The following is a 27,086-nucleotide window of genomic DNA, read 5'->3' on the forward strand; positions in this document are numbered from 1 at the left end:
TTTTTTGGGGGCCAATTTCCTTCCTTTTTTTCCAGGAGCCTGTATGTATGTATATGTGTGTGCCTGTCACTTTATAATATAATATGGAGGAAGATTTTCTGATGGTTGGAAAACTACGTACATAAAAAAAGGGGGGAGAAATAAGGCTCCTGCAGCGAGTGTGTGAGGGAGGAAAGGAAAATCAAAGCGTGTGGGAGTCAGATGGAGTTTTATGTTAATTCTGCCTTTTTTTTTTCCCGGAGCCAATAAGAGGAACGAGTGGATTTTATCCCAGCCTTTCGATCCTTGCCAATTTGGCTACTAGTCTCTGCTGTCAGTGGATAATCGAATGCTGTGAGCTACAGGTCCGGCCTCGGACTGGTGGACTATCAATGGGAGCAGGTGAGTGTAGGGGGCATTATTGCTGGGAAGGGGCAGTGGTCGTCCTAACGGATGGTTAATAAAGGAGCGATAGTCTGCAGACTTGTACTTGGCCAAGGGAGACCTCCATCACCTGGGGGAGGCGTGAACGAGCCTTTTTGGTGTCTTTTATGAGGGTGATAGTTTAGAGAAAAGAAGATGATACTCTGCAGAAATAGGGGGGTAATGTTTTGCGATAAATTGTTGGGGGGGGTACTATTTAGGCAGCAATTTTCAGTAAGGAAGCAGAAAGAAGCAACGCTCTGCAGGTAGGAGGCAGAAGAATTATTTGGGTGCAAGACTTGGGAAAAAGAATTTGGCAACTTGTAAAGGTTTAGACCTTTTATTGGCGACTCTATATTGATTCGAGGGAGCGGGCCTTAAAAGGCTTGTAGATTAATGCTCTGCAGTCATCCTAGGAGAGCGACGCTCTGCAGCCGTCCTAGAAGAGCGATGCTCTGCAGTCATCCTAAAAGAGCGAGGCTCTGCAGTCATTCTAGAAGAGCGATGCTCTGCAGTCGTCCTAGAAGAGCGATGCTCTGCAGTCGTCCTAGAAGAGAGATGCTCTGCAGTCATCCTAGAAGAGCAACGCTCAGCAGTCATCTTAGAAGAGCGATGCTCTGTAATCATCCTAGAAGAGAGATGCTCTGCAGTAATCCTAGAAGAGAGATGCTCTGCAGTCATCCTATCATCCTTGAAGAGCGACGCTCTGCAGTCATCCTAGAAGAGCGATGCTCTGCAGTTATCCTAGAAGAGCGACGCTCTGCAGCCGTCCTAGAAGAGCGATGCTCTGCAGTCATCCTAAAAGAGCGAGGCTCTGCAGTCATTCTAGAAGAGCGATGCTCTGCAGTCGTCCTAGAAGAGCGATGCTCTGCAGTCGTCCTAGAAGAGAGATGCTCTGCAGTCATCCTAAAAGAGCGAGGCTCTGCAGTCATTCTAGAAGAGCGATGCTCTGCAGTCGTCCTAGAAGAGCGATGCTCTGCAGTCGTCCTAGAAGAGAGATGCTCTGCCGTCATCCTAAAAGAGCGAGGCTCTGCAGTCATTCTAGAAGAGCGATGCTCTGCAGTCGTCCTAGAAGAGCGATGCTCTGCAGTCGTCCTAGAAGAGAGATGCTCTGCCGTCATCCTAGAAGAGCAACGCTCAGCAGTCATCTTAGAAGAGCGATGCTCTGTAATCATCCTAGAAGAGAGATGCTCTGCAGTAATCCTAGAAGAGAGATGCTCTGCAGTCATCCTATCATCCTTGAAGAGCGACGCTCTGCAGTCATCCTAGAAGAGCGATGCTCTGCAGTTATCCTAGAAGAGCGATGCTCTGCAGTCATCCTAGAAGAGCGACGCTCTGCAGTCATCCTAGAAGAGCGACGCTCTGCAGTGATCCTAGAAGAGCGATGCTCTGCAGTCATCCTAGAAGAGCGACGCTCTGCAGTCATCCTATCATCCTAGAAGAGCGACGCTCTGCAGTCATCCTATCATCCTAGAAGAGCGACGCTCTGCAGTCATCCTATCATCCTAGAAGAGCGATGCTCTGCAGTCATCCTAAAAGAGCGAGGCTCTGCAGTCATTCTAGAAGAGCGATGCTCTGCAGTCGTCCTAGAAGAGCGATGCTCTGCAGTCGTCCTAGAAGAGAGATGCTCTGTAATCATCCTAGAAGAGAGATGCTCTGCAGTAATCCTAGAAGAGAGATGCTCTGCAGTAATCCTAGAAGAGAGATGCTCTGCAGTCATTCTATCATCCTTGAAGAGTGACGCTCTGCAGTCGTCCTAGAAGAGCAATGCTCTGCAGTCATCCTAGAAGAGCAATGCTCTGCAGTCATCCTAGGAGAGCGACGCTCTGCAGCCATCCTAGAAGAGCAATGCTCTGCAGTCATCCTAGGAGAGCGACGCTCTGCAGTCACCCTAGAAGAATAATGTTCTGCAGTCATCCTAGAAGAACAATGCTCTGCAGTCATTCTAGAAGAGCGATGCTCTGCAGTCATCCTAGAAGACCAATGCTCTGCAGTCATCTTAGAAGAGCAATGCTCTGCAGTCATCCTAGGAGAGCGACGCTCTGCAGCCATCCTAGAAGAGCAATGCTCTGCAGTCATCCTAGGAGAGCGACGCTCTGCAGTCACCCTAGAAGAATAATGTTCTGCAGTCATCCCATCATCCTAGAAGAACAATGCTCTGCAGTCATTCTAGAAGAGCGATGCTCTGCAGTCATCCTAGAAGACCAATGCTCTGCAGTCATCTTAGAAGAGCAACGCTCTGCAGTGATCCTAGAAGAGCGATGCTCTGCAGTCGTCCTAGAAGAGCAATGCTCTGCAGTCATCCTAGAAGAGCGATGCTCTGCAGTCGTCCTAGAAGAGCGATGCTCTGCAGTCGTCCTAGAAGAGCGATGCTCTGCAGTCGTCCTAGAAGAGCGATGCTCTGCAGTCGTCCTAGAAGAGCGATGCTCTGCAGTCATCCTAGAAGAGCAATGCTCTGCAGTCATCCTAGAAGAGCGATGCTCTGCAGTCGTCCTAGAAGAGCGATGCTCTGCAGTCGTCCTAGAAGAGCGATGCTCTGCAGTCGTCCTAGAAGAGCGATGCTCTGCAGTCATCCAAGGAGAGCGACGCTCTGCAGCCATCCTAGAAGAGCAATGCTCTGCAGTCATCCTAGGAGAGCGACGCTCTGCAGTCACCCTAGAAGAATAATGTTCTGCAGTCATCCCATCATCCTAGAAGAGCAATGCTCTGCCGTCATCCTAGAAGACCAATGCTCTGCAGTCATCTTAGAAGAGCGACGCTCCGCAGTGATCTTAGAAGAGCGACGCTCCGCAGTGATCCTAGAAGAGCGATGCTCTGCAGTCGTCCTAGAAGACCAATGCTCTGCAGTCGTCCTAGAAGAGCAATGCTCTGCAGTCGTCCTAGAAGAGCGATGCTCTGCAGTCATCCTAGAAGAGCGATGCTCTGCAGTCGTCCTAGAAGACCAATGCTCTGCAGTCGTCCTAGAAGAGCGATGCTCTGCAGTCAATGACGTAGTAACAATGTCCTGCACTATATAATTCTGCCCTCAGCATCTCTTTTAAGAGGCGTATAGGCGAGCGATGCTCTGCAGATATCGTTAATGAATCAAAGCTCCTTTAGAAAAGCAATAAATGGGATGAGGACCCTCTTAGGTAAAACGTTCCCGCATTGATCAATAGTATTTTCCATTTGCAGATCCAGCAGAGCTGGATTGGTCACATATCCACATAATATATATTTTACATAGGACTGCTAATTAATTTATAGATAGGTCCCAAAAAGGTAAATGACACATTCAGCTCTGCTACATTTGCCTCAATCTGCGCTCTGGATAGATCTATGGATGTATGGCTAGAAGGGTTAATAGAAGGGTGGTCCGTAAGTTACAGGTGGGGAGGGATTAATGGTGGGATGTATTATTGTGGAGGCTCGGAGCGGAGGACCAGGAATCCTTGTGCGGATGTAGAGGTGAGATGTTATCCTATGTGTCTATCGTGTGTCGGCGGCGGCGTGAGAAGGGTTAATCGAATCCCTACCGATCCTTTTTTTGGAGTGATTGATTTAGGATAGCAGCTATAGCACTTGTTTTTTTGGGGGAAAAGGACGTTCTGGCTCTCGGGGGTCATTTTACGCCGTCTAGTTAACGGTTTGTCGCCAAATTGGAATGAAATGTAGAATTTTAGGAAACTATATAAAGGAAAAAGGTCCAAAAACGCACTGGGGGGGATACGGGAGAAATTGTAGCAGAGATGAATTTGTCATAGGCGCTGTGGAATTATTATCACCCAGTAGGTTAACTCGCAGTCCTATGTAAAAAACAAAACAAAAAAATCAAACTGATTTCAACATTGCTCTGATGCCAGACTAATTTAGCATTGAGAAGTGTGAATCTGCGTTATAGGAGAAAAATGATCTGGAGGGTTAATTTGCAGTCCCATGTAAAATCATACTGATTTCAACACTGGTCAGATGAGAGTCGAATTTAGCATTGAGAAGTCTGAATCTGCGTTATAGAAGAAAGATGGTTTGCAGTCCCATGTCAAATCAAACTGATCTCAATTTTGCTCACACGAATGACAAATTTGCCATTGAGCACTGCGGATCATCTGCGTTATAGAAAAAAATATATATAACTCGCAGTCCCATGTAAAAATTAAACTGATGAGTTTATAAACCGCTCCAGCTCTGCTACATCTCCGAGGATTCTAATTTTTGCAGCGTGGTCCTCCTCCTCCTCCCATGGTTGGTTCTGATCCAAGTGTCGGTTGCTTAGTCACACGTTTGTATGGTTTTGGGTTTGGGGGTTCTTGGGATTTTTTTTATTCTTTTTTGATTGTGTGGGTCTGTTGCCATAGGATGCTGTCAGATTTTGACATGATCTGGTAGAGAGGCTGTTGTCCCTGACGGCTGCTCCAGCCTGACTCATGCAGCACAGAGTGTGCGTGGGAGGCGCTGCTACCTCGAAGACTATGCAGTCAAAAAATCAGGGACTGGGAGACTTAAAGGGCCGAACTGGAGGAGTGTGGGAGAATGCCCGAGCCTCCACCATCTAAAGCTGGCCATAGCTGTCGTTTGGCAAAAGACTATCTCGTCCACTTCCCCCCTACCCATCAGCGCTCGACTCATGTGTTTTCAATGGGGAGAGAGGGAAAACAAAACCAGACTCCTCTGACGGTTTATGTCTTCCCTGAAAACAAAAGGCTCAGACGTCGAAATTCGAATATGTTCGGTCCTTCCCCCCTCCAAAAACTGTTAGAAGAGAGTCTGGAGGCCCACAAATACATCAGATGGTCAGACATTTCTGGCAAAATTGGCCGAATTTCATTTAATGTGTAAATGATTAGTACCTAAATTGATCCGTTAAACTCAAGAGCCCTTTAAAATGAACCAGTCACAAAGTCAAAAGTGACCAGTTTTTGCTCTTTTTTTTTTTTAAATTCCTGCTGCTCCCCTGAGTAATCCACTTTTTGTCTTTTTTAAATCAGCCATACGGTTCTTGAGATATGAGCAATTTTTTCCTGGCGTTTAGAAGGAGGCGTGGCTCACGGGATCCTCTGGGGCGTGTCTTTACGCTGCTCTGCATAATTACCCTGTGAGCCACGCCCCCACGATAAAGACAAAGCTCTAAATGAAAAGCCCATATCTCTGGAACCGTATTGGGGATTTAAACAAGACAAAAAGCGGAACGCTCAATGGAACAGCGGGAATAAAATAAGCACAAAAACTGACCGATCTTGACCTAGTGACAGCTACTTCTTAAAGGGTGCAAATTTGCACAAAATCAGCAATTTATGGCTTCGAATCCCCCCCTAATACAGTGTGTTACGGGTAAATTATTACCACCGCTTTATTAGTGTCGACCAAAAACCTTTTTAGATCACAAGGGAACTGTGAGAACGAACTGTCTTTGTTGCCCATAACAACCAATCACAGCTTAGCTTTCATTGCTCAAGGATGGAATTCAGAATGAAAACTGCACTGTGATTGGTTGCTATGGGCAACAGGGACAATTTTTCCTTTTCGTCAGTTTCAGAAACTCAGGAGTATAGAGGTCTTTCTGGACAAATATAGTATTATAATAGTATCTATAGAGGTTTTCACTAACATTTATAATTTATCCACGAAATTGCGGGCTGAGGGGACGTCACACCACTGGGACCCCGGGTGGCCATGTTTCCATGGAATGGTGGACGAGCATAGGCTATGCTGTGCAACTGAAAGACTATGGGGCTCACAGAGATAGAAGTGGGGGTCCCATCAGTGGGGCCCTCAGTGATTAACCCCTTTAAGGAATTATTCATCTCCCTAAAATTATTCATCTAGAGGTAAGGGGGCCCTTCCTCCTCCAAAACAGGAGAAAATGTTCATTATGATGAGATTTTGGACAGCAAAGGGCCCATTTAGGACTCTGATAACATAGAAGACAATGTGTCATTCTAGTAATCCGATGCCAGCTGCAAAATCATGGTTAAAGTACTGTAAATAAAGGTTCATTATATTCTTTAAAAATTTTATATACTTTTTTTTTTATTTTCCATATGACTGCGTTTTTTTTTTTTTTAAATAAGAAATCTTACAAGGTTCATACTGACCACTAGGCCTAATATTAGACATTTTCTGACTTTTCAGCAGTTTAATTATCATCACAGACAGTATTTAATGGAAAGTAACACGTGTCTACACAGTAGATAACACTGGATCCACACTTCACTATAGAAGACATCACAGCTCACCTCCTTCCCCTCCCTTCACAATGACCTATGCCCAGAAAATACTTGTATAAAAGCCCATAGTGTAATAGCTAGTCTATTGCCGATGGAAAGAGCAGGAATGATGGAATAATAAGCTTTATTTTAGTCACAGTGGTCAGTTTGAAAATGTTAACATTTCTGAATTTTTTTTTAATGAAGATGCTGAGGGTGATATGGGGGGAAAAAAAGTTTTTAAAAAATGCATTTACCTTCAAAACCTAATTTAATCAATGAATGTTTTTGTGATGAAAGATTCACTTTGAAGTGGGATTGTCCATGGAGGTTCAGGTTGGCCATAATAACCATAGTGGGGAAGTAGATCAGGGTACATAACATTTCAAGAGCCATATTATCAGGTTGTAAAGTGCAAAACTACCTCGTCCCCTGTTTTCTGAATGGCCAAGTTTATTAAACACTAGATGGCGGCCCGATTCTAACGCATCGGGTATTCTAGAATATGTATGTAGTTTATTTATGAAGTTTTCAGAATAATGCAAATTATACACAGGATTAGGCTGGCCGCGACCAATTATTGAAACGTGGTTCAAATTCCCCGCCAATTCGAGGGTGGACTGCGCCTGTCGCTGATTGTTCGCGGTCGGCCAGGCGTGACCAATCAGTGAAGCCAGGGCCAGCTCCAGGTTCTTGAGGGCCCCGGGAGAAAGAGTCTCAGTGGGCCCCCCTCTTTAACACATACCACGATTCATGATGCACAGATACAGCAGAGAAGTATAGCACAGCCAAGTAGCATATAACACAGCCCATGTAGTATATAACAGCCCATGTAGTATATAGCACAGCCCACATAGTATATAACACAGCCCACGTAGTATATAGCACAGCCCATGTAGTATATAACACAGCCATGTAGTATATAACAAAGCCCACGTAGTATATAACACAGCCCACGTAGTATATAACAGCCTACATAGTATATAGCACAGCCCACATAGTATATAGCATAGCCACGTAGTATATAACACAGCCCATGTAGTATATAACACAGCCACGTAGTATAGCAGAGCCATGTAGTATACTGTATAACATAGCCACGTAGTATATTGCCCAGCCATATAGTATATAACACAGCGCCCGTAGTATATAGCACAGCCAGGTAGTATATTGCCCAGTCACGTAGTATATAGCACAGCCACATAGTATATAACACAGGCCACATAGTATATAGCAGAGCCACGTAGTAAATAACACAGCCACGTAGTATATTGCCCAGCCACATAGTATATAGCACAGCGCCCGTAGAATATAGCACAGACACGTAGTAAATTGCCCAGCCATGTAGTAAATAGCACAGGCCATGTAGTATATTGCCCAGCCACGTAGTATATATCACAGCCACATAGTAAATAGCACAGCCCACGTAGTATATTGCCTAGCCACATAGTGTATAGCACAGCCACGTAGCATATAGCTCAGCCACGTAGTATATAACACAGGCCACATAGTATATAGCACAGCCACGTAGCATATAGCTCAGCCACGTAGTATATAACACAGCCCATGTAGTATATAGCACAGCCACGTAGTATATAGCACAGCCACGTAGTATATAGCACAGCCACGTAGTATATATCACAGCCACATAGTAAATAGCACAGCCCACGTAGTATATTGCCCAGCCACATAGTGTATAGCACAGCCACGTAGTATATAGCACAGCCCACGTAGTATATAGCACAGCCCACGTAGTATATAGCACAGCCCACGTAGTATATAGCACAGCCCACGTAGTATATAGCACAGCCCACGTAGTATATAGCACAGCCCACGTAGTATATAGCACAGCCCACGTAGTATATAGCACAGCCCACGTAGTATATAGCACAGCCCACGTAGTATATAGCACAGCCCACGTACTATGTGCAATTTACTATGTCGCCTGTGCTATATAGTACGTGGGCTATGCTATATACTACGTGGGCTGTGCTATATACTACGTGGGCTGTGCTATATACTACGTGGCTGGGCAATATACTACGTGGTTGGGCAATATACTACGCGGCTGGGCAATATACTACGCGGCTGGGCAATATACTATGTGTCTGTGCAATTTATTATGTCGCCTGTGCTATAGACACATAGTATATTGCCCAGCCATGTAGTATATTGCCTAGCCTCGTAGTATATTGCCCAGCCACGTAGTATATTGCTCAGCCACGTAGTATATAGCACAGAGATGTAGTATATAACACAGCCCACACAGTATCTAACTCAGCCCATGTAGTATATAGCAATGTGGGCATCATATCTCTGTTAAAAACAGAATTAAAATAAAAAATAGTTCTACACTCACCTTCCGTCGGCCCCCAGATCCAGCCGAGGCGTTTACCGATGCTCCTCGCGACGCTCCAGTCCCAAGAGTGCATTGCGGTCTTGCGAGATGATGTAGCGGTCTCGCGAGACCGCTATGTCATCATCTCGCGAGACCGCAATGCATGGACCGGTCACCAGAGCGTCGCGACGAGCGGGAAAGGCCTGGGCTGGATCCGGAAGGTGAGTATATAATTATTTTTTATTTTTAACATTAGATCCCGCGCCAATGTCGCTGATTGGTCGAGCCGGCTGGGCGCCAGCAATCAGCGAAGTGGGAATTAAATCCCGCGGCAAGGTCGCCGGCTGGGCACGACCAATCGGCAAATCCCGCGCCAATGTCGCCCAATCAGCGAAGCGGGATTTAAATCCCGCGCTAATGGCGCTGATTGGTCGCGCCGGCTGGGCGCGAGCAATCAGCGAAGCGAGATTTAAATCCCGCGCCAATGTCATCGATTGGTCGCGCCGGCTGGTCGCGCCGGCTGGTCGCGACCAATCAGCGAAGTGGTGGGACCGGAGCATCGCGAGCTGCAGGAAAAGCTGCTGCGGAGGTGACGGAAGGTGAGAATGTCACGTTTTTTTATTTTCTTATTATTTTTAACATTATATATTTTTACTATTGATGCTGCATAGGCAGCATCAATAGTAAAAAGTTCATCACATAGGGTTAATAGCAGCGTTAACAGACTGCGTTACACCGCGTTATGCCGCAGTGTAGTGCAGTCGGATTAACGGACTGCTACAACGTTATGTGGGTGGCGGGCGCTGCTGGGGGGAGTATAGAGGGGACACTGACTGCAGGGGAGTAGGGAGCGGCCGGACTGTGCCCGTCGCTCCCAAGAGTGCATTGCGGTCTCACAAGATGTTGACGTGCGGTCTCGAGAGACCGCTATGTCATCATCTCGCGAGAGCGCAATGCATGGACCAGTCACCGGAGGCAGCATCAATAGTAAAAAGTGGGTCACACAGGGTTAATAGCAGTGTTAACGGAGTGCGTTACACCGCGGCATAACGCGGTCCGTTAACGCTGCCATTAACCCTGTGTGAACGCTGACTGGAGGGGAGTATGGAGCGGGTACCGACTGCGGGGAGTAAGGAGCGGCCATTCTGCCGCCGGACTATGCCCGTCGCTGATTGGTCGTGGCTGTTTTGCCGCGACCAATCAGCGACTTGGGATTTCCGTTACAGACAGACAGAAAGACAGACAGACAGAAAGACGGAAGTGACCCTAGATTTATGACACTTTCTATGAATATCTCAGATGGGAATACCCTGTACAGAATTAGTCGAGATAAAACTGCTAGAAATTATACAGATCCACCATTTACCATAAGGGTACCGTCACACAGTGGCACTTTTGTCGCTACGACTGTACGATTCGTGACGTTCCAGCGATATCCATACGATATCGCTGTGACTGACACGCAGCAGCGATCAGGGATCCTGCTGAGAATCGTACGTCGTAGCAGATCGTTTGGAACATTCTTTCGTCGCTGGATCTCCCGCTGTCATCGCTGGATCGGTGTGTGTGACACCGATCTAGCGATGCGTTCGCTTGTAACCAGGGTAAACATCGGGTTACTAAGCGCAGGACCGCGCTTAGTAACCCGATGTTTACCCTGGTTACCGCTGTGCTGTGCTTTCACTTTACGGCCGGCAGTCAGTGAGTGCGGGAAGCAGACGGCAAGTGACCTGACGGACACCGGAATGTAAGTATGTAGTGTTTGTTTGTTTTTTACGCTGGTAACCAGGGTAAACATCGGGTTACTAAGCGCGGTCCTGCGCTTAGTAACCCGATGTTTACCCTGGTTACCCGGGGACCTCGGCATCGTTGGTCGCTGGAGAGCTGTCTGTGTGACAGCTCTCCAGCGACCACACAACGACTTACCAACGATCACGGCCAGGTCGTATCGCTGGTCGTGATCGTTGGTAAATCGTATAGTGTGACGGTACCCTAACAGTTCGGGCCATAAAGTGTTCTCCATAACAGCACCAGCCACAAAGTGTTCTCCATATCAGCACCAGCCACAAAGTGTTCTCCATATCAGCACCAGCCACAAAGTGTTCTCCATAACAGCACCAGCCACAAAGTGTTCTCCATATCAGTACCAGCCACAAAGTGTTCTCCATAACAGCACCAGCCACAAAGTGTTCTCCATATCAGTACCAGCCACAAAGTGTTCTCCATATCAGCACCAGCCACAAAGTGTTCTCCATATCAGCACCAGCCACAAAGTGTTCTCCATATCAGCACCAGCCACAAAGTGTTCTCCATATCAGCACCAGCCACAAAGTGTTCTCCATATCAGCACCAGCCACAAAGTGTTCTCCATATCAGTACCAGCCACAAAGTGTTCTCCATAACAGCACCAGCCACAAAGTGTTCTCCATATCAGCACCAGCCACAAACTGTTCTCCATATCAGCACCAGCCACAAAGTGTTCTCCATATCAGTACCAGCCACAAAGTGTTCTCCATATCAGCACCAGCCACAAAGTGTTCTCCATATCAGTACCAGCCACAAAGTATTCTCCATATCAGTACAAGCCACAAAGTGTTCTCCATATCAGCACCAGCCACAAAGTGTTCTCCATAACAGCACCAGCCACAAAGTGTTCTCCATAACAGCACCAGCCAAAGTGTTCTCCATAACAGCACCAGCCACAAAGTGTTCTCCATAACAGCACTAGCCACAAAGTGTTCTCCATATCAGTACCAGCCACAAAGTGTTCTCCATAACAGCACCAGCCACAAAGTGTTCTCCATATCAGTACCAGCCAAAGTGTTCTCCATATCAGCACCAGCCACAAAGTGTTCTCCATATCAGTACCAGCCAAAGTATTCTCCATAACAGCACCAGCCACAAAGTGTTCTCCATATCAGCACCAGCCACAAAGTGTTCTCCATATCAGCACCAGCCACAAAGTGTTCTCCATATCAGCACCAGCCACAAAGAGTTCTCCATATCAGTACCAGCCACAAAGTGTTCTCCATATCAGCACCAGCCACAAAGTGTTCTCCATATCAGCACCAGCCACAAAGTGTTCTCCATATCAGCACCAGCCACAAAGAGTTCTCCATATCAGTACCAGCCACAAAGTGTTCTCCATATCAGCACCAGCCACAAAGTGTTCTCCATATCAGCACCAGCCACAAAGTGTTCTCCATATCAGCACCAGCCACAAAGAGTTCTCCATATCAGCACCAGCCACAAAGTGTTCTCCATATCAGCACCAGCCACAAAGTGTTCTCCATAATAGTGTAACACCCATCCCAAGTAATTGGTTGTTACAGTGATGTTGCCTGCTCTTCGGTGAGGGCGATATCATGCTTGGAGGCAAGGAGAATTCTCCTTACCAGGTAAGGCACCCACACACAACACATTCCAAATCCAGGCCAGAAGGGGGAGCTCAGGACCCGGATTCAGGGCAGCTATATGTGTTCTGGTCTGGAGGAGGAGCTTGTCAGTTGGTGAGACACAGTGGACAGAGAAGGACGTCTTGAACAGACAGAAGCCTAGCAGCCACATTGGAGCTGCAGCCTCTAGAAAGAGAGAACCTGAAGGGTTGAATGTGGTGGAGCTACAGAGGAAAGGAGCAGAGTAGAGATAAAGGGCTCAGAGGGGAACTGCAACCGGGCACCTTCAGAACCAGAGCGGGAGCCCCGCCCCAGGCGTTAGTGGGACTCTAGGACACTTAGCAGAATCGGGGGGCTAAGAACTTTATGTGATCGACCTGCACCACTCCTGAGACGCAGCAGCACCTGAAGAGCCTGGGTCATGATAGAGACCCTGTAAAACGGCTCAAGCTGCCCGTCATGTAGTTACCTGTTCCAGGACAGGGGAAAAGAGGACTTTGCCAGTAAGCTTTAGGCAGCAGAGACCTCATACAATAGCGCAAGGAGGAAAGGCTCACGGACCTCAACTGGGAAAGGGATTCACCCATTGCATTCGAGCCAACCGAACCACAGGACACCTGTACCTGGTACCCTGAACTGTGGACTACTACCACTAGTAAACCAGGTAAAGACTTTACAACTTGTGTCCTCCACTTATTTGTCAACATACAACATCCTTGCCACACACTTTGGGAGCCCTGGGGATCCCGCTTCACCTGTGGGAAGCGTCGCCATCCAGACGCCATACCATCACCACAGAGGATCCCTTTAAGCGGCATCGGTCCCCACTGACCGAACACCACAGGTGGCGTCACGAACAATAGACTTTATTCACGAATCCCCTTAAAAGACCGTCTCCCTTTAATTGGGCACCCAGGGCCACGGACCGGGTTGCAGCTACCGTGACATTCCCTTTAAGAGCGAAAGGACCCGGTGCAGAGTACCCCAAATCCTGGCGGGAGACTCAATAGCACGAGTCACAAAGTGTTCTCCATAACAGTGCCAGCCACAAAGTGTTCTCCATAACAGTGTCAGCCACAAAGTGTTCTCCATATCAGCACCAGCCACAAAGTGGTCTCCATAACAGCGCCAGCCACAAAGTGGTCTCCATATCAGTACCAGCCACAAAGTGTTCTCCATATCAGCACCAGCCACAAAGTGTTCTCCATATCAGCACCAGCCACAAAGTGTTCTCCATATCAGCACCAGCCACAAAGTGTTCTCCATATCAGTACCAGCCACAAAGTGTTCTCCATATCAGCACCAGCCACAAAGTGTTCTCCATAACAGCACCAGCCACAAAGTGTTCTCCATATCAGCATCAGCCACAAAGTGTTCTCCATATCAGCACCAGCCACAAAGTGTTCTCCATAACAGCACCAGCCACAGAGTTCTCCATATCAGCACCAGCCACAAAGAGTTCTCCATATCAGCACCAGCCACAAAATGTTCTCCATATCAGTACCAGCCACAAAGAGTTCTCCATATCAGCACCAGCCACAAAGTGTTCTCCATAACAGCACCAGCCACAAAGTGTTCTCCATAACAGCACCAGCCACAAAGAGTTCTCTATATCAGCATCAGCCACATAGTGTTCTCAATATCAGCACCAGCCACAAAGAGTTCTCCATATCAGCACCAGCCACAAAGAGTTCTCCATATCAGCACCAGCCACAAAGAGTTCTCCATATCAGCACCAGCCACAAAGTGTTCTCCATATCAGCAGCCACAAAGTGTTCTCCATATCAGCACCAGCCACAAAGTGTTCTCCATATCAGCATCAGCCACAAAGTGTTCTCCATATCAGCATCAGCCACAAAGTGTTCTCCATAATAGTGTAACACCCATGCCAAGTAACTGGTTGTTACAGTGATGTTGCCTTCTCTTCGGTGAGGGCGATATCATGCTTGGAGGCAAGGAGAATTCTCCTTACCAGGTAAGGCACCCACACACAACACATTCCAAATCCAGGCCAGAAGGGGGAGCTCAGGACCCGGATTCAGGGCAGCTATATGTGTTCTGGTCTGGAGGAGGAGCTTGTCAGTTGGTGAGAGACAGTGGACAGAGAAGGACGTCTGGAACAGACAGAAGCCTAGCAGCCACATTGGAGCTGCAGCCTCTAGAAAGAGAGAACCTGAAGGGTTGAATGTGGTGGAGCTACAGAGGAAAGGAGCAGAGTAGAGATAAAGGGCTCAGAGGGGAACTGCAACCGGGCACCTTCAGAACCAGAGCGGGAGCCCCGCCCCAGGCGTTAGTGGGACTCTAGGACACTTAGCAGAACCGGGGGGCTAAGAACTTTATGTGATCGACCTGCACCACTCCTGAGACGCAGCAGCACCTGAAGAGCCTGGGTCATGATAGAGACCCTGTAAAACGGCTCAAGCTGCCCGTCATGCAGGTACCTGTTCCAGGACAGGGGAAAAGAGGACTTTGCCAGTAAGCTTTAGGCAGCAGAGACCTCATACAATAGCGCAAGGAGGAAAGGCTCACGGACCTCAACTGGGAAAGGGATTCACCCATTGCATTCGAGCCAACCGAACCACAGGACACCTGTACCTGGTACCCTGAACTGTGGACTACTACCACTAGTAAACCAGGTAAAGACTTTACAACTTGTGTCCTCCACTTATTTGTCAACATACAACATCCTTGCCACACACTTTGGGAGCCCTGGGGATCCCGCTTCACCTGTGGGAAGCGTCGCCATCCAGACGCCATACCATCACCACAGAGGATCCCTTTAAGCGGCATCGGTCCCAACTGACCGAACACCACAGGTGGCATCACGAACAATAGACTTTATTCACGAATCCCCTTAAAAGACCGTCTCCCTTTAATTGGGCACCCAGGGCCACGGACCGGGTTGCAGCTACCGTGACATTCCCTTTAAGAGCGAAAGGACCCGGTGCAGAGTACTCCAAATCCTGGCGGGAGACTCAATAGCACGAGTCACAAAGTGTTCTCCATAACAGTGCCAGCCACAAAGTGTTCTCCATAACAGTGTCAGCCACAAAGTGTTCTCCATAACAGCACAAGCCACAAAGTGGTCTCCATAACAGCGCCAGCCACAAAGTGTTCTCCATAACAGTGTCAGCCACAAAGTGTTCTCCATAACAGCACAAGCCACAAAGTGGTCTCCATAACAGCACGAGCCACAAAGTGTTCTCCATAACAGCACGAGCCACAAAGTGTTCTCCATAACAGCACGAGCCACAAAGTGTTCTCCATAACAGCATGAGCCACAAAGTGTTCTCCATAACAGCACGAGCCACAAAGTGTTCTCCATAACAGTGCCAGCCACAAAGTGTTCTCCATAACAGTCCCAGCCACAAAGTGTTCTCCATAACAGTCCCAGCCACAAAGTGTTCTCAATAACAGTGCCAGCCACAAAGTGTTCTCCATAACAGTGCCAGCCACAAAGTGTTCTCCATAACAGTCCCAGCCACAAAGTGTTCTCCATAACAGTGCCAGCCACAAAGTGTTCTCCATAACAGTGTCAGCCACAAAGTGATCTCCATATCAGCACCAGCCAAAGTGTTCTCTATAATAGTTCCAACCACAAAGTATATTTTCCGTAACAGCACTTTCCACAAGTGTCTTCCATTACAGCATCAGCCACAAGTGTCCCCCATTCCAGTCCTAAAGACATAGTGGTCTCTATACCAGCACCAGCCACAATGTGTCCTCCATAAAAGTGCTGGCCACGCAGTTTACTTATAGCAATTGCAGCTGCAAAGTGTCCTCCACAGCAGCGCCACCTAAAATGTGTCCTCCATAACAGTGCCACCCATAAATTGTGTTCCATTAAAGAGTCAGCCACAAAGTGTCTTCCATGAAAGTGCCAGTCTCCCCATAGCAATTGCAGTCAAAAAGTGCCAAACACAGTCATCCCTATAGTTTTTCATTATAGTCCCATATAAAGTGTCCTCCATACCAGTGCCAGCCACAAAGGGTCCTCCAACCTCCATAAAACCGTTAGCTTCGCAGTCTCCCAATAGAATTCCCAGTCACAAAGTGTCCTCCATACCACTGCCATCCATAAAGTATCTTCCATATCAATGCCAGTCACAATGTGTCCTCCAATAACAGTGCCACCCACATGGTGCTCCATTATTACTCCAGCACTCTTCGCGTCTAAAAGGAAAAGGAAACTGAGCTTGCATCTAATGACAACACTCTGTTCTCTGCACCAGAAGTATGTGGGGATCTTTTGACAATCGGCCATCTTGGATCATTAGAAATGGCGCACTAGTCTGTGTCCTGATGGGTCACTACTTATCAGCAAGTTATATTGAGCTTTGCGATTCATCACCATTGCTTTTATTGGCATACCTTTAAAAAGATTGACCACAAACAGGGATTCCTTCATCCAGAAAGAGCGCCAACCTCTATCTATGGTCCAGCCTAGCACTGCCATTCAGCTCTATTGAAGTAAATGGCAAAGAACTGGAATACCACTCACAACCCGATGATGGGGTAACTCTTTGCGGCCATGTTATTCTACTCCTGGACAATCAAGTTAATATTTTTTTTACCTCACTAAGGTAGTCATTGGTGATCTGGCACTGGCCTTTGATGCTACATCCAGTGACAAGAGGCCCGACACTCTTTAGTGGATACAGGTGATATGACTTTGAGGTCTTCTCCCCCACCCGACATCTATTAATCTTGTGGAGAGAAGGCGAAAATAGTCATCTTTCATTTGGGTCTCTCTCCATTTTGGGGGGCTATCTCCATGATCCCTTACGAATGATCATAGGAAGGCTTCTGCTTGCATCTTGGCATAACGTAAAATCTTCTATAGTTTGTGGACACTTGGCTCTCAGGAACATGCTGAAATTTGTATTTTTGCAAATTCTGGCGAGGCACATGTTGACGATGGCCGACTTTAGATTGTTGCACTCTGCCATCATGTTCCCCTGTGAATTCCCGAATATTCCCACATCGGCGCCGATAACTCTCGCAAACTCCTGCGCTTTAACCCATTCCATGCCTTCCAGCAGAAGCTTTTGTCCTACTCTTTTCAGAAGGCGTCAGACTTCCTGTTGCCACGGAAACGGAGTGCGCAGCTTGGAACGCGGCGTACAGTGTGTGTATTTTTTACTGTGGCTTTTATGATTGACAAACTATCGCATTGTGCCCGATCGCAGGATATTATTATTATGTGACACAAATGACGGCCTATTCATGATGTTAGCTGCACATTACTAAATCAGGATCTACAGCAGCTTGTGTGACTATCGCATGTAAATATATGATTTATCCCCTAGCATTATATCCCAAAGTGCCATGAAATATATGGTGTAGGAATCAATGCATTGTTGTGTATGTCTCTATGGACCCTATAGATAAGACACCAGCTCTAGGTTCCTCCAAGTTTGCACCATTTGACTTGTGGAGTTAATTGATAGTTTACTTGTTTGCCGATCGATCGGCATTCGGTTAATAGCCTGTTTAGACTGGAAGAACTCGTCTCCTTTGTGCACAGAACAACCAGTAATAGATTGTTCAATGAAATAGTTCTCGGCAGCACATGTTCTGATTACACAGGAGGACATGCTGCCGAGAAAGATGCTTACACACGACGAACGAGCATTTTGCTGCCAGTCGGGTGATCGATAGCCTGTTTACACTGTCTGATTATCAGGAAACGAGCGTTCCTATGAATCATCATTCATGATAATCAGCCAGTATAAATCCAGCTTAGTTCAGCCACATAACAGCTTACTGCAAATGCCCCATAACACTGTGCCACGCATAGATGCCCCATAGGAATGTGCCAGACATAGAGACCCCATAACAGTGTGATAAGCTTAGATGCCCCAGAATATTGCCAGAGAGATTCCCTATAACAATGTGCCAGACAGATGCTCCATAAGAATGTGCCAGACATAGATGCCCCATAACATTGTGCCAGACAAATTCCCTGTAAGAACGTGCCCGACATAGATGCCCCATAACACTGTGCCACGCATATATGCCCAATAAGAATGTGCCAGACATACTGTAGATACCCTATAACAGTGTGATAAGCTTAGATGCCCCAGAATACTGTGCCAGAGAGATTCCCTATAACAATGTGCCAGACAGAAGCTCCATAAGAATGTGCCAGACATAGATGCCCCATAACATTGTGCCAAATTCCCTGTAAGAATGTGCTCAACATAGATACCCCATAACAGTGTGATAAATATAGATACCCCACAACATTATGCCAGAGAGATTCCCTATAAGAATGTGCCAGACATAGATGCCCCATAACATTATGCCAGACAAATTCCCTGTAAGAATGTGCCTGACATAGATGCCCCTAACGATGTGCTAAGCATAGATGCCCCATAACATTGTGGCAAAAATAGACGCCCATAACAGTGTGTCATCCACCAATGTCCCTATGCGAAATAGATGCCCTGTAACATGCTAAAGGCAGCAAGGCTGATGCGCTATACAAATGTGCCAGCCATAGGTGCCCAATAACGGTATGCCAACTGCAGATGCCCCACAACATTGGCATCTACCGATGTCCTTATTACAGTGTGCTAAGCATAGATGCCCCATAATAGTATGGTAACCACTGATGCCAGATAAAAAGTGTGTTATCCACTGACGTCCCCATAAGTGTTTCAGACATAGATGCCCCATAATAGTATGGTAACCGCTGATGCCCCATAAAAGTGTGTTATCCACTGACTTCTCCATAAGTGTTTCAGACATAGATGCTCCATAATAGTATGGTAAACGCTGATGCCCCATAAAAGTGTGGTATCCACTGACGTCCCCATAAGTGTTTCAGATATAGATGCCCCATAATAGTATGGTAAGGTAACCACTGATGCCCCATAAAAGTGTGGTATCCACTGACGTCCCCATAAGTGTTTCAGATATAGATGCCCCATAATAGTATGGTAACCGCTGATGCCCCATAAAAGTGTGTTATCCACTGACTTCTCCATAAGTGTTTCAGACATAGATGCTCCATAATAGTATGGTAAACGCTGATGCCCCATAAAAGTGTGGTATCCACTGACGTCCCCATAAGTGTTTCAGATATAGATGCCCCATAATAGTATGGTAAGGTAACCACTGATGCCCCATAAAAGTGTGGTATCCACTGACGTCCCCATAAGTGTTTCAGATATAGATGCCCCATAATAGTATGGTAAGGTAACCACTGATGCCCCATAAAAGTGTGGTATCCACTGACGTCCCCATAAGTGTTTCAGATATAGATGCCCCATAATAGTATGGTAAGGTAACCACTGATGCCCCATAAAAGTGTGGTATCCACTGACGTCCCCATAAGTGTTTCAGATATAGATGCCCCATAATAGTATGGTAACCGCTGATGCCCCATAAAAGTGTGGTATCCAATGACGTCCCCATAAGTGTTTCAGACATAGATGCCCCATAATAGTATGGTAACCGCTGATGCCTCGTAACTGTCAGACACAGATGCCCCATAACAGTGTGTCATCCACCAATGTCACCATAATAGGGTGCCAAACATAGATTCCCCTTAGTAGAGTGCCCGACATAGATGTCCCATAATAGTGTGCCTCAAAAAACTTACGCATTATAAACACTACAAGTTTTTTATGCACAAACCGCTTACGAATTGCTCCTCTTTGGGGGGAATTTTTCTTTTCCCGAAGTGTTTCCGAAAGCATTTTTGCAGCCTTTTGATTTGACAGTTTTGAGTGGATTCCATCAGGATTTTCTTCACAGAATGACATGCATGTTTTTTATTCACTAGGCCGCGGTGGTTTCTCAAAACCATTTCAGAAAAAATAAATGCTGAAAAAAACTCCTCATATGAACAATAAAATAAATAATGAATAACAAGAGTTTTCCATGCATTTTTTAAACATTTTTTGATGAAGATTTTGGAGCATATCGAAATTCTGTGTGAACATATGTAGGAGGGGGGTGCCAGGGAGGTAGTCATAGCCGATGGCAATCCTTGGATCACTCCCTGGTCCCTTCCCAGTAAAAGTTCACATTTCTCTGCTGCGTTACCTCTGTGCTGACTCTCTGTTCACCCTCTGCACCATCTGCTTGATACGGGGATGTATTCCTCACAGATGGTTCCACAATAAAGGAGACACACTCCGGCTTAACTTCAATAACAACTTGTTTACTTAGAGTCCGTTCAAGTACAGGCACTTCGGGTATCACATTTAGTACCTTCTCTTCTGTCCCTGTTCTGTCCTTTCCTTCTCTATGCTCAGCCCTGGGTTGGACCGAATCTTCCGGTCCTGTAGAATCTATTCCATACGGAATTCTTGCCTCACATGGGGGAGTCCTACACCGCTTTGCACCGGTTCTAAGAACTGCCACCCAGGCAAAGATCTGCCACATCTTGCTTAAGTTGCCCGGCTGAACAATCTCCTCTCTCTCTGGGAACAGACTCCTTTAGCTGCGTCCGCAGTGCTTCCATGCTTCTTTCCTCCTAGAGGAATTCTTTAGATAACTGTACTGGGCTGGGCCCCTTTTCTTATAACGTTATGGGGCATTGCGACTCCTGACCTAGCAGCCCTGTGAGCTGCACGGGCGCCCAGGCCCCGACTGACCAAGCCAGGAAGCTTACACTATTCTTATCCCACTGTGCCCCTCCTATTCTAACTATACACTACAGTGCCCCTCCTCTAATGGCCAACTATGGACACTACGCCCCTATCACTATACTGGGCCCGGGGACAAACTTTCCCTATAAACTATATGTGCAAGTGCATGTAAAGGCATACATATATCAAGAGCAATACACAAGGGGTGTAGCAATACTCTTGTACATGGTGGTAATACACTTTATGTGTAGCAGTACCACCGTGTACGAACACATTAATAAAATATACATTATTTGCATTCTTAAAAGGGTTGGGGAGAAGAGGGAACAAAAATACTTTCACATCCCCTACACATAAACCTATAGTTCAAAATAACAGGTATTACCCGGGTATGGGAGGTATATGGGGATCCCTATAGTTACCACTGTCTCGGGTCACATTTACATCCAAACTTGCAGAAAAACTACGGGGCAGCAAACAGGTATGGGGATAAGATACAGGACAGAGAGGTTGCCCCACGTGGTGTCTTGGCAAGTGCACCTAAACAGGGACAGAATCCTCAATCTGGGCCTAGCTCAATTAGAAGGTCAAATTTATGAAACGGTCTGTTGTCCACAGCTCAGTGCCCCCCGGACCTCGTGCCTCAAACACTCTGGTCATGTTCGTGAGTTGAGGTCACCCTCCTGCCCCATTAAGCCTTTAAGTGTATGACAGCTTTACATGGACGCCACATGTGGTGTAGGCATACTTTGCACTGCTACCTTGCTGGCTTTTACAGATATTATATTTCCACCTATATTAGGACATATGTCGTGCACCCCATTTAGTTGGGCAACTCTTTAGCTATAGGTAGCATGTGACCAGGTTTTCCCAATATAGTGGTACAGGATACAGTACTTGGAAATATTTATTTCTTATTTTCTATTTGCATTTGCCACACTATATGGGGAGTTTATTAATTTCCAAATTGTTGACTCCGCCCCTTTGTTATTGGTTATAGGCACGTGGAGGCCACACACAATACTGAGCATCTTTTCCTTGTCATGAGGCATTTCCACTGAAGTTGGATCAGCCTGTAATTTGATTTTGCACTTTGATTTTGAGCATCATTCCAACTCCGACCTCCATGGGATATTAACTTTGATTTACATTGATAATTGTTATGTTTTATTATTCTGAACACATTCCACTATGCAATGAATAAAAATGTGCAACTGGAATATTTCGTCCAGAGATATCTAGGATGTGGTGTTTTAGTGTTCCCTTTATTTTTTTGAGCTATATATACTGTATATGTATACACTGTACACACACACACACGTTAAAGATGTGTTCTTTTTGAGTTTTTGGTGAGGATTTTGAGAGCTTTTGCTCATTCTGCTCTAAAAAAAAAAAAAACTCACAACAACCCTAACAACTCATATTTTTGCATTAGCTTTAATAAACCATCTAATTGATCTGTAGGTATATCTTGACTTTTTTTCAGAAGGAGACATAGAGGACACCACCCCCGCCTTAAATTCTCCACGTTCATTTAACCATGCAAGTTAAAATTATGGACTGCCTACATTATTAGCAGGGAGAGAATTTGTATCCCCATTTGCTCTCAAAACAATGCATATAACCACTGCTGCTTATAAGATGAGCAGTATTTATATTATTCTAATTTTTTGCCAATTATGCAATTTATAGTAGAAAATGCAGGTGTCACTTGAAGCTTCTAGGCCCCAATGCAAAATCTTTTACAACACTTCTCCAGTCTCCACCTATGTGGTTCAAGTGCAATTTTTACATCCAATATATCTACCCCTCTGATCAGGGTCATATGAAAAAGACTATTTTAAGCCAAAAGTAACATATATGAGAAGCTTTGGACTTTAATTGCCTGAGCCCACCAGAGGAAATTATTCTAACCTTCACACTCAATGTACACTTCCACTATTGTATAAAACTTATTTGTGACCATCCTAGTGGCAAGTGAACAGCTCTAGTTGCCTCCAAATGGTGTTAAATTCTGGGATCCATTATTGTGTAAGAGCTCAGGCCAACTTGTGGGTCTTCTGATACTCTATTGGATCATTCCTGCATGTAGACAAACAAGTGATGGACGCATTGCATGTAAAGCTTAGTGACTGTATAAAGCTATATTTCATCACTTTTCCTTTTGTCCCGTAGGTTAATAAAATAAAAAGATGGATGACCCTGGAATATGACCATTGGCCTTTCAATTTTCTCTCCAGCTCTTTGCCTAATTTGCCCCCTTAACTGTCCATTCTGGAGACACAATGGGCAGCGTGGGTAGCCTCCTCTCTGGGCATGGCTTCAACAGCAAGCATGGAAGAGGTTCTCAGCATCGTGGGCGAAAACCCCCACACCTCAAGAAATTGAGTCGTTGCTCAGATGGGATCCTACGATTTGGTTTTTCCCAGGAATCAGGACATGCCAAGGGAGGGGGATCGAAGATGGGTCGGAGTGAAGATTTCTTCTATATTAAAGTAAGCCAGAAATCCCATGTGGGTCCAAGGCAGGATTATCATGAAAGAGTGTCCAACACTGAGCCAGAAAGTCAGCCAGTCCAGGAGTATCCGGTTCCAACAAGCAAGCCATGTAACCCACCCAGCTTGATCCACTTTCCCAATCGGCTAGAATTGGTAAGAATATCTTTATAGACCAATATCCTATTGTAGCGTTTTGAATTCATTTGCCCCGAGATTTGCATAAATTTTCAAGTTCTTATTTGTAAGTGATATCTATGGAATATTGTAATTAATGTAGATAATTTGGATGCAAGTGTAAAAGTCAACTAATTTGCCATTTTTTTTCTAGGAAATGAATGCCTTGCGCCCAACACCTCTTAAGCCTGGAATGCGAAGAAACTCAGCGGTCACATGTTACCCAGCTGCAGAGAGTGGGCCTCAACTTTCTCTGTATTACCGACCAGATCGTCTGCGAGAGGCAGAAAGTCAGGCAGGGCACTACATACGTGGTATGTCAGAATCCGGCAGAAACTCCATGTCTAGCCTTCCAACACATCCCAGCAAGCTTGGAACAGCATGCCAACTGGATGCATTACTAATGCCTACAGGTCGTTTTGGAGGCAGTGCCCACAATATCACCCAGAGTTCCAGAAGCAACATGTTGAGTCTTAGAGCAATGTCTTTGTCAGATGGTGGGAACGCTAATAAAATTCTTAGCGTACCACCTAAGTCAGGATTAAGGTCTCCGCCATCGTGTGATGACTTGGCAAGATCAGAACCCGGTGACAAAACAGATGAGGGTCACAGAGGTCCTACCAGGTCCAGGCAAAGTTCACAAAGGGGCCAGAGAGGTCAACACATGTTACAGATTCAATTGGCACAGGAGCGCGAGTCTAAGGAAAGCAAGGTCCGAGCATATGAAAAAGAGAAGAAGCTTTCCATGAGTCCATCAATGGATGAAACACAGTGGGAGGTGAGACTATAAAAAAAGTTTAAGAGACTGAGAACAGAATATAAACATCAGAAAGAGAAAAAACAAAGAAATAAAGTTAATAATACTTTCTATGAGTTTAGGTGGCCATCATGGCCATAGGTACCAAGTATGGGATTGTAGGCCATCATGGCCATACTGTAGGTACCTCTTCTGTAGGGACAGATTGATGCACCTTGTGCCACTTATGTTTTTGTTCACTCTAAGGACCAGCCATGAGTGGTACAAGTATAGAAATTATTTCAAGTAAGGTTGATTTAGTTATAAATATTTTTTTTCTATTTCACTGGTTTACCTACGAAGAAACTTTCAGTTAAGGCTATGGTCACAATGGCATAAACCCAAAATACTCCCCATATACACTACCTCTACAGCTTAAAAGGAGTACCACAAATGTAAAAAAAAAATGCCCTTATAACATCTTATTGTATTATAATGTATTCAAAAGCCCAGCTGACTTGGTTCTTATTGAGGGACATACATACTGTACTTGCAAGGCATACAGTTGCATATGACTGGACATTTTACCAGCATATAAGCCAAATGTGGACCATAAACACAAGAACAGTGTTATCTATGCTTCACTGTTCAGATGTGAACTAACCTCAGATGAGCCCCCATAATGCACCATGTAATGCTTAATTTAACCTGTGGTGGTGCTGTGGGCAAATTAAACACTTGCTGACAGTCACACTCTCTGATCGCTGGTAGTCCCAGTAGAAAGATACCCAGTGATTAGCTTATTATCAGTAGACCGTTTTAACAAAGAAAAAAAGTCACCGCCCAAAGCAGACAACTATTAACGTCTTCCAGCATTAGAAATGTGATAATGAAGAGTTGAGGAAAGTGTTTTATCTAATTTTCCATTACTTCCTGCAGGTATGCCAGAAGTCGTCAGAAATTGCATCTCTTCGTCAACAGCTACGGGAAACTCAAGAAGAGGCATCCCTTCGAGCCAGTGAAATTCTCAGTTTGAAAGCCCAACTGCGGGAGACTAAAGGCCGAGCGGAGGTCCAGGAACAGCGGGCAAGGGAAGTAGAAGAAAGGCTACGTGTCTCAGAAGCAGAAAGAGAAGATAGAGAAGAGGCAGAATCATCAGAGGTTGAGATGGAGACACTTCGCACAGAGCTCGAGGCAGAACGACAGAACAACGAGCAGATGACGGATGTCTTCCAGAGGGAGAGGAAGACTTGGCGAGATGAGAAGGAGAAGGTCATCCGTTATCAGCGCCAGCTACAGCAAAATTACCTTCATATGTGCCAACGATGTCAAGCTCTAGAGCAGAGGCTGCGGGCTCTAAGTGGAGAGGACCTGGATGATGGGCCCATCATGACCCTTCCTGATATGGAGCTCTCCTTCCAGGACATATTAGCCACAGAGATATGATTGAAGTAGTGTGAGAACAGATGCGCGTCAGTGAGAGAAAGGTTGAGTATTTTGTATGAACTTGGGGTTATAAAGTAGCTTATGTCAAACTACATACTGAAGCATACGCCGGGGAGTAGCTATGGAAAAATTGGCCTAAACGGTAGATGTTGGGGATTGTCAACGATCGCTGCTGCCTATGATAGGGAATATAAGGCTAGGCCAGCAGAGTGAGTTTTTGCCTAAGATGGGGGAAGCCATGAAGGACATGAATGACAATATATTGTTACTGCGAGCCAACGTTTAAGTAAAAGGATGAATGTGTTGTGCATAAAGTGGTTGTATGTTGCCGTGTGCGCTCACAAAGTATATTTTGTGTGTGTAAAGAGCACTTCTTCTAACACCCTACTGGTTCTCTTTGTACCTTGATTATCTTGTGCAAACCACCAGAATAACAAAGATGGTCCATGTGATGTGGAGTTTGTGCCGCACGCAAATCTGTTTGTGTTCTGTGCACTGGTGATATGAAAACTGAACAGACACTTTGAGAACTGAAGAAGGTGTTAGAACGCCATAAATCTATGTAGGCCACCACCAATGGGACAACCACTAGACTAGTCCACTGCTTGAAGAAAACATTGACCATTGACCTCTGACGGAAAGTGGTGCTAGTGGAAATAAAAACCACTGTGCTGGATGATCAAAGTTCTGACCAACATTCTGGAGGAAGGGTCTGAAAACCACAGTAATAATAAATGCAGAAATGACGGCAGGACTAGTCGAACTTGGCTGCTCCAATATAAGACATACAAAAAAGTTAAGATAAAACTTTCATGGGCAGTCAAGCTGAATAATGCACTGCTGGTCATTCGCAAGTCAGACAATCAGTTGACATCTACATGCCATAAACAAATGCACTTTGAAGGAACTAAGTGACCATTGTGATGCTAAGCCTTTGTGAATGTATGGGTGGAGGGGATTTTACTCCAACCCCCCTTTTGCTAACATTTGGGATGAGGTTACAGTGTCAGGATACTTGGGTTTGGGAAGCCATATTTCTTAGTGTCTAGTGCAGCCTGGAAGCTGCTAACTGGGTGACAAAATCTCAAATTTGATGTTTACATGATTTAAATAAAAGGAATCAATAATATGATGTGCTGCTGTATTATGATGACCTATGTGTTTTGTATCTCCTTTCATTGGTCACCATTGATTGGTTGTTATTAGTTTCTCTCTGTTATTAAGTATTGTATTGCCAGCGATTCGTTCACGATTTCTTGTAGAGATGGGCCTCAGGGTGGACTATTAAAATATTTTATTTTTTATTTACAAA

At 45.7% G+C, this 27,086-nt stretch overlaps 1 protein-coding gene across 2 annotated transcripts; it reads left to right on the forward strand.

Annotated features, from left to right (window-relative positions):
• Positions 1 to 151: 151 nt before the first annotated feature.
• Positions 152 to 27,086, forward strand: LZTS1 (leucine zipper tumor suppressor 1). Of its 2 annotated transcripts, none has more exons than XM_069767004.1 (4): positions 152 to 381; positions 23,096 to 23,571; positions 23,747 to 24,370; positions 25,268 to 27,086. In XM_069767004.1, exons 2-4 carry the CDS (start codon positions 23,206 to 23,208, stop codon positions 25,772 to 25,774), a joined length of 1,497 nt encoding a protein of 498 aa, XP_069623105.1. In that variant the 5' UTR covers positions 152 to 381; positions 23,096 to 23,205; the 3' UTR covers positions 25,775 to 27,086. The 2 variants fall into 2 exon arrangements, with proteins under 2 accessions (XP_069623105.1, XP_069623106.1); XM_069767005.1 differs by lacking the exon at positions 152 to 381 and adding an exon at positions 3,806 to 3,849.

Source organism: Ranitomeya imitator, chromosome 4 (genome assembly GCF_032444005.1).
Source record: "Ranitomeya imitator isolate aRanImi1 chromosome 4, aRanImi1.pri, whole genome shotgun sequence".
In the NCBI taxonomy this organism is placed as follows: Eukaryota; Metazoa; Chordata; class Amphibia; order Anura; family Dendrobatidae; genus Ranitomeya; species Ranitomeya imitator.

What these genes read in the sequence shown, in the direction of transcription:
- LZTS1 (XM_069767004.1), top strand. Translation starts at nt 23,206, where the DNA reads ATGGGCAGCGTGGGTAGCCTCCTCTCTGGGCATGGCTTCAACAGCAAG. An exon ending in TTCCCAATCGGCTAGAATTG is followed by an intron (nt 23,572 to 23,746) that starts GTAAGAATATCT and finishes TTTTTTTTCTAG; the next exon opens with GAAATGAATGCCTTGCGCCC. An exon ending in TGGATGAAACACAGTGGGAG is followed by an intron (nt 24,371 to 25,267) that starts GTGAGACTATAA and finishes TACTTCCTGCAG; the next exon opens with GTATGCCAGAAGTCGTCAGA.